The sequence below is a fragment of the Cynara cardunculus genome, unplaced genomic scaffold (assembly GCF_001531365.2).
Source record: "Cynara cardunculus var. scolymus isolate 2C unplaced genomic scaffold, CcrdV1 Un_Scaffold_7186, whole genome shotgun sequence".
NCBI classification, from domain to species: Eukaryota; Viridiplantae; Streptophyta; class Magnoliopsida; order Asterales; family Asteraceae; genus Cynara; species Cynara cardunculus.
This window is the reverse complement of record NW_020203399.1, coordinates 8,886-20,740: the sequence shown is the minus strand read 5'-3', so window position 1 is coordinate 20,740 and position 11,855 is coordinate 8,886. Positions and strand designations below refer to the sequence as shown.

Genomic DNA, 11,855 nt, shown 5'->3' with positions numbered 1-11,855 from the left:
TAATGTTATATTGATGTTAACTTTTGTTTACCAATTTGCCCTTATCATTGAAATAAAATAATTTTTTAATATTTTTTATTTTTTAATTTCCTAAAATAAAGTAAATTAATCTTAGTCATTGATCAAGAAAATTGACGGATGGGATTAGTTTACACGGTTTACACAAATGGGGCAAGTTTTTATTTGAACGCTCCTTTATTTATATATATATATATATATATATATATATATTCATGGTTCATTAATTACTTCATATCAAAACTAGTAAAAGATCTTGTCAGTACACGGTACACAAATAATTCGTATTCATAACACTCTTACAATGTCTTTAATCTACAGTTTTCTTGCAACTTAATTTGGACCTCTAACAATTTTCTATCACAAATTAATCAATCCTCCATCTCCCATAATCTTCATAATTGAACACAAACCATCAAAACAAAAAACACATACAGATACAAATTGAATGACCAAAGGCATTAACGTCAAATCGGTACATGGAAAGTCAATATTTTATCGGTCTGACAGATTCACCGCCGCGCGATCTTCTTTGATAGCACATAACCCGAGAGCCAAACGAGCAGTAGAAGCGTTATAGAGGATATAAGTGAGAGAAGAATAGAGGTTGCAAAGTGGAAACAATACGAATCATACGTATGGCAGATCTTGTTCCATCTGACATGAGAGTTCCCTTTGAGTCCAATGTATGCAACTCCTCCTGCTGCACCAGTTGCTGCAGCCACAATGCCCAGAAGTAGCTGCAACATACCCATTGATCATAGCTTAGTTCGCTTTTTCTTTTCGTAACACAATATATTCGACCGATTAATTAATTTCATTATACAATTGTTTATTAGTACATTTAGACGTATTTGAAGACGATTTTTTGTGGTGTCTACAAATAGGTCTGTTCATTTATAATCGAAATTAGAGATTAAGGTAACTTACAGCATCAAAGATGATGAAATGAAGTTGCAGCTTTGTGGAGCTTCCTCCGGCTTTTTTCAATGCCAAAACCGATAACGCACAAGTGATGATGCTGTACAAACAGGCTACCGAGAGTGCGGCCACAAAGTATCTGCACCATACACAAACACCCGTTCGCAATAAGTCTTGAATTCATGATAATATCTATAGATTAATTAATACCCGTTAATTACTTACATGAAAGCTGGGGAGTGATTGAATTTTGCATCCTTAGGAATTACAATGCCGGGTGCAACTGGAATCAGTTTGGTTTGTTTAGATGTGACCACAACGATGACAGCAACCAAGGCGGTTGCAAACAGTATGACCCTCAAGGCCATATCAACCACCGGACCGAAACTACTGCCTTTGTATTCAGGTGGTGGCACCGAATACTTCGTTGGTGGGTCGGTGGCGGCAGGTGGATGAGCTGTGGTGTCAATGGATGCCATGGCCACCGGAATCTTGATAGCAGCAAATTGAAGTTTGCGTGTGCTTGAAGGTGTGGTTGGGTGTTAGCTAAAGAAGGTAGATTTATATTAGAGTTTGGTCAACTCATATGGGAAGATATTGGTTGGATGTTCACTCACGTTAATGTGAAATGAACATGAATTAATTAGCCAGACAGAAGTTCGGAACGATGGTCGATTTTACATGCTAACCATTTCTTGTTAACGCTCATATCAATTTTTGATGAAAATATAGATTTTTGAAATCCTGAGAGAGTGCTCGGGTTTCGTAGGATTGTATCTAATAAGGCTTTAAAAAATATTAAACTTTTTTTTTTTTTGTAATAACCGATTAATAAAAATGTAATTTAATTTTTTTTATAATTTTTTTGATAAATTATTTATAAATAATGAAATCCTACAAATCAAACACACCAATAATTTTAAATCCAAATCCGTTCAGAAAAATCCTCCAAATCAAACGCACAGTTAGTTTGTGTTTAAGAAATTAGGGGTAAAAATCATGTGAAGTGATGACGATTGAAGAGAGATGTGTATTATTAAATGTCGACATTATCTGGTTGTGGAGAGAGTTGACTGAATAATATATGTAGATAACCACTGAATCAAGGATTTGCGTGGACGTTTCTTGCTTTTGCTATAAATGTGACACTGATTTGGTAAGATTTTGGATCGTTCAACAGAGGTCATTAATTCACTGTCTCGTTAAGATCATTAAAGGTCCGTTTAGTTTGTCGGAGTAGAAAGAATTTAAAGGGATTTGAATTTCAAATTCATTCCAATCCATGTCTGGTTTGCAGGATTGTTCGGATTTGAAATCCTATGATTTATTTGAAATCCCTACAACATATAATTTTAAAATCTCACTGAGGTGGTTGGGATTTTAAGAGATATATTTCGTAAGATTTTTACATAATAATGTTTTAAAATATGTTTAAAACACTTGTTATTTAATAATTCATTAATAAAAAGATAATTTAATTATTTTTCATAAATTATTTATAAAAATAGAATTTCATTTCATTCCAAATCCATCACATCAAAGATCACAAATCCTTCTAAATTCAAATCTTTCCATTAAATTCGAATCCTTCAAAACCATTTCGTCAAACCAAACAAACGTGTTTGTTTGGCTTTGAATATTTGTACGTTTTTCAAAGACAATCAATAAAATTAATTAATTGAAGAACACCCATGCATGATAACCAAAAAAGAAGTAATTTTAGGTTTTCTTATTTTATTTTATTAGAAGATAGGTATATGAAAGAAAATGGTAATCCAGTTGCAAGAATTGAGGAATGGTCAAGTGGTGGTACTGCCACCCAAAGCCACGTTGCAAGCTGCAGCTGTATACAACCATGCACATCTTAATTGCCCACTTACGTACGTATACACGTCTGAACATGGAATCAATAATACGAATAGAATCAACACAGTTTTTGAATTTTTTAATTAATTTATTAATCTTGTAATATTTGATAGCGTGGATGTCAAGTTGCTCTATAAAAATTTCATTGGTAACTCTTCACGACATCAACTATTACAATATTAAGATGTTGCAATTAAATAACAGAAATAGATCAAATTTTATTGCATTTTGATAACTCATAATTGAAAGAATGTTACTTTTATTCGATTATTATTTTAAATAACATACTTTCAGAAGATATATTAAGATATGTATAGTTTATAAAGTTTATGTATTCAAGATTCTATGCGGGGCATTTGGTTCGTCAGAATCTAATAGAATTGGAATAGTTAATTTCATTGACTAAATTCCATTCCAACGTTTGATTACCCATTGAATGGAATTGAATTCTAAAGATTCTATCATTTGAAGGATTTAACCATTCCTTAGAAGAAATGATGGAATTAAAATTCATTCCATCACAAATTGTGTAAATGACAAAAATATCCTCATTAGACTTAACTCTGGCCGTTACTCTCTATTCTTTCTACCAATGAACACCGCTTCCATCTTCTACTTGATCGAACGCTGCTTCCATCTTCTTCTCGATCGAACACTCTGCATGTCAATTTCTCAAACCTGTTACTGCTTTTCTGCTTTGTGCTTTCATTTGCTTCAATTTATGTTAATAGATTTCCATGAATGAACTGTTACGATTTCCTTGACTCAACTTCAATCTATTAAACTTGTTATGATTTTTGCTAATCGATTAGACCTAGTTACGATTTTTGTTAATCGATTAAACCTAGTTACGATTTCTGCTAATAGATTAAACCTGTTACTGATTTAATCGATTTCTCAAACATGTACTGCTTCCATTCGATTGTTGCTTACTGGTTTAATCGATTTCTGTTATGACCTTGTTTCGATTTCTCAAACTTGCTTCCATTCGATTACTGCTTACTGATTTAATCGATTTATTTTATGAACCTGCTTCGATTTCTCAAACTTCCATTCGATTACTGTTAATCGATTAAACCTAGTTACGATTTATATCGCTTCATGTACTGCTTCCATTCGATTACTCCTTTTTAGCTTCTTCGGTTACGAACCAGACTTCCATTTGATTTCTGTTTTTGATGTTTATGCTGTTTTCATTCGATGTGTATGTGGTTCCCATTCAAAGAAATAGTATTTTTGTCCCTTTTCATCATTCTATTTCAATTATGTTGCAAACTAAACAGACAAATTCAAATTCATTAGACAGATTATATTCCATTTCTGCCAACCAAACACTTGGTCAAAACTGATAACATTTTATTCCAATTCCTTCTAGATTCAAATTCCTTTAACAGATTCCATTCATTCAGAAATCATTCTGCGAACCAAATGACCCCTATGTCTTTATGCTTATTTTAAAGTCGTTTCAATGTTCATAAGCGGTTTAATATAGATCCACAAACTGGCTTAATAGATAGTTTAATAAAATTTAATTAAAATTTGTAGAAACAGCAATCCAACGTTATAGACAATATATATATAGAGGTTGGTTATTATATAACCTTTGTCATTTGTGCAACCAATACAACTCAATCTCAACCGTCCATTTCATTTGATTGATATGTGATTTTACGGAGGTTTTGATTATTTCCTAATATAAAGTATTAATCATAATTAATGAACCGTATTCATCTTCCATAAATATTTAAATCATAATAAATGAACTCTAATCACTTCCATAAATATTTCAATTTATTGGGTTGCATTGGTTGTACAAATGCGATAGGTTGTATTTGAAATAAACCCTATATATATATATATATATATACATTTATAATAAATAAATAATTTGGATGATACGTGTCATCTTCTGGTGAGATGGTTTTCTTGTTTTTCCGCCTAAACACGTATCTAGACACAATTTATGTTAGTGATTCAATTAGACTTATTTGAACGTATCTAGACACAATTTACATTAATAGTTCAATTATACCTATTTGATTGATCACTACTAAAAAAATGTGGTTTTTCCAACGACAAAATTCATCAGAAATTCGTAGCAAAAACAACTATACGACAGATATTGTCGTCGGAAAAACCCCCGCCGCTAAATGCAAATTTCGTCTGAAATCTGTCGGTAATGTTCAAAGAAGTTTTATTTATATTTTTTTCCTTCCAAAAATATATATTTAAAAGAAGTTCAAAATTTCCGACGAATAATAATTTTTATAATAAAAAATTATATTCTGTCGGAATTTATTAAAAAAAGTTTTTATTTTTTCTTATAAAACATATATTTTTTTAAATAAATTCCGACGGAATATAACTTTTTATTAGAAAATTACAATCCGTCGGATTTTTTTAAAACATATTTTTTTGGAAGGGAAAAATATAAAAAAAATTTCTTAAACATTTCCGACAGAGTATAATTAAATATAAAAATCAATTAAAATCCATCGTAAATTTTAATTAATTAACACTAATTAATTTATTTAAATAAATTAGACCTGTGACGGATTTTCAACGGATTTGTGACAGTTTTAAATAAGTAAAAAAATCAGTTACAAATCCGTTACAAATCTGTCGGGAAATTTGTAGTAATAAAATTTTATTTTATTTTTAAATTCAGTGACGGATTTGTGGGGATTTGTGGCTGACGTCGATAAAAGTTGACTTTTCTTGATTATACAGAGTTCTGAAATCTGAAGATTTTTACTTCAGAATTATTTCAAGAGTATAAGTCCAAGTTTGAAGTCATTTTTCAGAGTTATACTTTTATTTCAAGAGTACAAGTATGAAGAGTCGTCATAAATTTACCACTAAGTTTAAATTCAATTTACTAATATAGTTTCATTTCTAAATTTAATTTAATTCTAGGATTAACTTCATTTTAATTAATTATTGATATAGTTTCATTTCTAAATTCAAGTCTTAAGAGTTATTCTCAAGAATCATTTCAAAAGTACAAGTATAAAGTAACATCGTACTTTCGATGATCATTCATATCTGTAAGATAAGTTCCTGACATAATTTAATTTTTCAAATTATCTCGTGTAATACACGGGATCAAACCTAGTATATATATATATATATATATATATATATATATATATATATAAGAGAGAGAGAGAGAGACTGCTTCAAATGTTAATCAAGTTTATTGTGTTAACTTTGTTAACCATTTTCAACCAATGATAATCCATCTTATAATTTAATAACAAGGATAAATATGTAACTTTATTTTTATGTAACTCCCATATCATTAATTGGGAGTTATAAAATAAAAAAAATCTCATGATTTTTGTTAATTTAGTATTGATCTTGTTTTTTTATAATATTAATTTTTTTATCTATAATGTTTTTGAATTTGTGATTGGTAAAGGAGAACCGATAGTAAAGTTTTCAGTATCGTTCAAGATATTATGGATAAACTCATTGTTCATAATGAAAAGACTATTATTGACAAGTTTTCATATTGTGTTCATATGTAACTAGCTGTATATCTTAACATTGGCTCGCTCCTGAATGTGTTCATAATGAAGGAACTATTGTTCACAAGTGTTCATATTGTGTTCATATGTACACTAGCTGCATATCTCAAGATTGACTCGCTTCTGAATGTGTTCATAATGAAGAAACTATTGTTCAGAAGCTGTTCATATTGTGTTCATACCTTTTTTTTATTTATTTCATTTCGTGTAGCAGCTATTCTTATTGTGTTCATAAATGTTATGCAGTCCAAGTTCATATATATATATATATATACATATATGTGTGTATGTGTGTGTGTGTTTTCATATGGTTCTTACATTAACAAAAATCATGGAATTTTTTGATTCAGTAACTCTCAATTAATGATATGAGAGTTACATAAAATAGAAAATTACATAAATATCATTTTCCACTTAGTTCACATATGTTTGTGAAATTGTAAATTTAAAAAATTAAAATTTTAATATGATAAATCACAACCATTTATTGTAAAAACAATGACCAATATTAATTAACAAAGTTAACACAATAAACTTGGTTAACATTTAAACTAGCCCATATAAAGTTGAACAACTTACAAGTATTAGGAGGAAGTTGCACAAATTTTACTAATATCATTCAACAATATATCTCCTTCACTACTAAAAAATTTTGTTTCTCCGACGGGTTTTATCGTCGGAAAACTCCCGCCGTTAAATGCAATTTTCGACGGAATTTCTGACGGATTTGTATTTTCCGACGAAAAAATCCGCCAGAAATCCGTCGAACAATTTTATAATATGTTATCCATTACCCGGGTTAATTAGAAGGAATATAAAATGAGATTAGAGTTACCGACGGGAATTCCGTCGGAAAATCCGTCAGTAAACTTTTTCCATTTTTCTTCCAAAACAATAACCAGTTTTTATTTCAAAAATAAAAATATCATTTTATTCCGTCGGTAATTATATTTAAAAACATTTTTTTCTAACTTAAAATATGAAAATGCTTTTTATTTTTAATGGACGGGAAATATTTACCGAAATCCGTCGAAAAATCCACTAGAATTTTGTTTAATAAAACTTATGTCTAACTATTTACCGACAGATTTTCCGACAGAAATCCGCCGGAAATTTAGCTGGTATAGGAAAAAAAAACCAAAAAACATCCTAATCTAAAATCCTAAAATATAAAGATCCTCTAAATTAAATACAAATATACAATACACAAATATGTCATAAATACCTAATATGATTATCCGGATGAAATTAATATACATATATAAATTCGATTGATAACGCTAGTTCATAAATACACTATATCAAATCTATTGCAACGGGGTCGGCAGAAACTGTTGAGATTGTGTAAACCTCTTCATCATATCCATCATGTCTGCATGCTCTTTCTTCGGGATCTCATCTTCCCTGTTTCGGATTTTTTCTCGATGAAGAAGTTCCTCGACCTCCTTTTTTCGAATCTCATTTCGGCAAAGAAGTTCCTCAACCTCCTTATGTCAGATCTCATCTCGAGTGCGCATTTCTTGAATTTGGGACTGTAAGTTGTTAATTAACTACAAATACAATAAAATGTTAAAATTTCTAATAAGAAGTATAAATGAAATAAATAAACATCAAAGGATAAAGAGGTACACACCTGACTATCTACATTAGACGATCCACTCGAGTTTGCTTGTGAGAATGTCCCGGTCAAGACCAAATTGGGATCTTCATTGTACMCGAACCCAAATAGATGGCCTTTCTTGGATCCCGAAACCGCCTCATTCCACAAATCAGTATCAACTAGGGGATAAGCCGAGGGATCCTCACCGTACTTTTCGGTGAGATTGTTTGAATAGATAACATGTGGTTTAAAAAATATTACCAGTCAATTTCGACAACATAAGGACTGTAAATGGAACGTTTCCAACTAAAACAATCCTAACGTTTGCCCAACAAATGGCAACCCAAACTATATATATATATATATATATATATATATATATATATATATATATATGAACATTCTAACTTAAACAATCTGAGTCAAATGACGGGTCGTATGGATGTTGTTAAACCTGTGTAATGAGTTGAATTTATATTGATACCCAAAAATAATTAATTTGATCAATTAGTTAATATAACATTTACTCGTTGGATGTAACACCAATCCTCGTTCTCTCGGCTGGAAGATGTTCTAGAGCATTGATGACACAAACATTTGCAGACTCAAACTCATCTGCTTGTACAGAAGCACTACTAGATCCTGGAGTAGGTCTAGGTTGAATAGTAATAGGTCGGCTAGGTGTAGCAGTAGATGGAGTAGGTGTAGGTTGGCTAGTAATAGGTCGGCTAGGTGTAGCAATAGATGGAGTAGGTGTAGGTCGGCTAGGTTTGGCAGTAGATAGGGACGGAGTACCTGTAGAATCGCCCCTACCTCTTCCCCTACCTCCTCCACGCCAAATACTGTAACAAGTCTACAAAAAGAGGTTATTAAAACAATAAAGATTTAAAAGATAAATTCACAAAAATAGCATATATACTAGTACACATGTAAACAAAGTTTATTAACACTAAAATCAACCTACTATTTAATCATCTTATGAGTGATCAGAGTCAGATGATTAAATATATTAGTACACATGTAAACAAAGTTTATTAACACTAAAATCAACCTAGTATTTAATCACCCATTAAAGCCCAATTGAACGAAATCAGACTCAATAGATCTATTAAAGCCCAATGGATTCATTAAAACTCAATTGAACCAAATAAGGCCCAATTAGTACCTAGTTGAACCGAAAAAATCCACTAAGATCCATTAAATTCCACCAAAATCCAATAAAACCCAATAATACATATAAAAGTCCAATTGGACAGAATAAAGTCAATCGATCCATTAAATGTAACTGAACATACGACTACTCCATTGGTAATATTTAATTAAAAAAATTATAATAACTTAAACTTGAAAAAAATTAAAAATAAAACATTTTTCTTTTAAAATTTCAGACAGATTTCCGACGGGATTTAATTTTTATTTAAAAAAATTATATTCCGTTGGAAATCCGTCGAAAATTATTAAAAAAATGTTTTTTTTCCTACCAATATATATATATATATATATATATATAGGTAAAATATTTCCGACGGAAATTAATTTAAAAAAAATTTAAATTCCGTCGGAGTTTAAAAAAATGTTTTTTTTTTATTTTTTCCCAATATATATATATATATATAGGTAAAATATTTCTGACGGATTTTCGACTGAATTTAATTTTTATTTAAAAAAATTAAATTCCGTCGGAAATTCGTTCGAAATTTTAAACGGAAAAATATTTTATTTTTATTTGTTTCCTAACAAATTTATCTATAAAAAAGGTTTAAAATATTTACGACGGAATTTAAGTTTTATTTTAAAAAATTAAATTACGTCAGAAATCCGACGGAAATTTTAAAAGGAAAAATGTTTTATTTTTATTTATTTCCTAACAAAGAGATGTATATAAAAAGTTTACAAATTTCCGATGGATTTCCGACGGAATTCTATTTGTTTTTATTAAAAATTAAATTACATCGGAAATCCGTCGAAATTTTTTTTTGATTAACGCTAATTAATTTATTTAAATAAATTAGACAAATTTTGCGACGGATTTCCGACTGATTTGTGACGGTTTTGAATAAGTAAAAAATCCGTCACAAATCCGTTGAAAAACCGTTTAAAATAATTAAAATTTTTTTTTTCAAAAATTCAGTGGGGGATTTGTGGGGATATGTGGCGGATATGGAAAAAAGTTGACTTTTTTGACTTTTTTCAGATCCGTCAGAAATCCGTCGGGAATATTTCCGATGGAATTTCCGCCAAAAAAATCCGTCGGTGATACCCTTTTTTTAAGTATTGCTTATTAGTATTTTCATATAATAATTTTTCAAAGTTATCGTGTAAAAACTATGTTTCGTTGTACTCAAACATATTCCACAAAATATTCTTTTTTTTAAACTATATATTTTTAATAGATTTTATTCACAATATAATTTTAAACGTGACTTTTCATAAATACATATGCTAAAATGACAATTAGACGAAAATATAGCTTTCTATTAAATCTAAACAAAAAATATAAGAATGATATAAGTTGTCGGATCAATTTTGTATCATGATAAACCAATCAATTCATTTTCTTAATCGGTTGGTAGTATTTGTACCAACTATTTAAAAATGGTTGATACATGGTATTAGAAGTTGTGTACCACTGTAATACCACACCATACTGACTTATTTTTTAATTATTTATTAATCAAAGCTAGTATAATCACTAGTAAAGGGGGGGGGGGGGGTTCCGATGGCAAAATCTGTCGGAAAAACAGATTTCCAGTGGATTTCTGACGGATGTTGCCGTTAGAAATCCCGCTGCTAAATGCAATTTCAGATGGATTTGTATTTCCCAACGAAAATATCCACTAGAAATCCGTCGAACAATTTTATAATACATTATACATTTTCCGAGTTAATTCGGAACTTTAGAAAATGTGATTAGTTTTTCAAACGGAAGTTCCATCGGAAATCCGTCAGTTTTGAATTACTTTTTTTAACTTCTATTCAAAATAATAACCAGTTTTAATTTCAAAAATTTAAATACAAATTTCCGACGGATTTCCGTCGGTAATTATATTTAAAAAATATTTTTTTCTTATTTAAAATATGAAATGTTTTTTATTTTTAATAAATGAAAATACTTATCGATGGATAGTCCGACGGAAATCCGTCAGACAATACGCCAAAAAATTTGTTTAAATAAAGCTTAAATTTAATTATTTACCGACGAATTCTCTGCCTGAAATCCGTCGGAAATATAGCTGGTATAATAAAAAAAAATCCTAAAATATACAGTATGATCCTATACACTAAATACAAATATACAATCCACAAATCCGTCATAAATGCCTAATATGATTATCCGGACGAAATAATATACAGATACAAATTCTTCAACAAAATTAAAGTACGATTGGTGACAATAGTTCATAAATATAGTATATCAAATCTATTGCGGCGAGGTCGGCGGAAACTGTTGAGATTGTGTAAACCTCTTCACTATATCCATCATGTCTGCATGTTGTTTCTTCCGGATCTCTTCTCGCCAGAGAATTTCATCAACCTGTTTCTATTGGATCTCATCTCGATTGCACATTTCTTGAATTTGGGACTGTAAGTCGTTAATTAACTACAAATACAATAAAATGTTAAAATTTCCAATAAGAAGTATAAATGAATTAGATAAACATCAAAGGATAAAGAGGTACACACCTAACTATCTACATTAGACTATCCACTCGAGTTTGCTTGTAAGGATGTCCCGATCAAGACCAAATTGGGATCTTGATTATACCCGAACCCAAATAGACGACTTTTCTTGGATCCCCCAACTGCTTCATTCCACAAGTCAATATCAACTAGGGAAGAGGCCGAGAGATCCTCACTGCATTTTTCAGTGAGATTATTATGATAGGTACCATGTGGTTTAAAAAATACTACAAGTCAAT

General features: G+C 30.2%; 1 protein-coding gene across 1 annotated transcript; it reads right to left on the bottom strand.

The window, feature by feature from the left end:
- Positions 1 to 277: 277 nt before the first annotated feature.
- LOC112504868 (CASP-like protein 1) lies at positions 278 to 1,492 on the bottom strand. The gene is made up of 3 exons (XM_025108827.1): positions 1,165 to 1,492; positions 949 to 1,078; positions 278 to 758 (listed from the first exon to the last, which is right to left on the bottom strand). Exons 1-3 carry the CDS (start codon positions 1,416 to 1,418, stop codon positions 531 to 533), a joined length of 612 nt encoding a protein of 203 aa, XP_024964595.1. The 5' UTR covers positions 1,419 to 1,492; the 3' UTR covers positions 278 to 530.
- Positions 1,493 to 11,855: the final 10,363 nt, after the last annotated feature.

Coding starts and splice junctions, on each gene's coding strand:
- LOC112504868 (XM_025108827.1), bottom strand. CDS start 1,418: ATGGCATCCATTGACACCACAGCTCATCCACCTGCCGCCACCGACCCA. Junction 1,079..1,164: donor AATCACTCCCCAGCTTTCAT/GTAAGTAATTAA, acceptor TGTATGGTGCAG/ATACTTTGTGGCCGCACTCT. Junction 759..948: donor ATTTCATCATCTTTGATGCT/GTAAGTTACCTT, acceptor GGTATGTTGCAG/CTACTTCTGGGCATTGTGGC.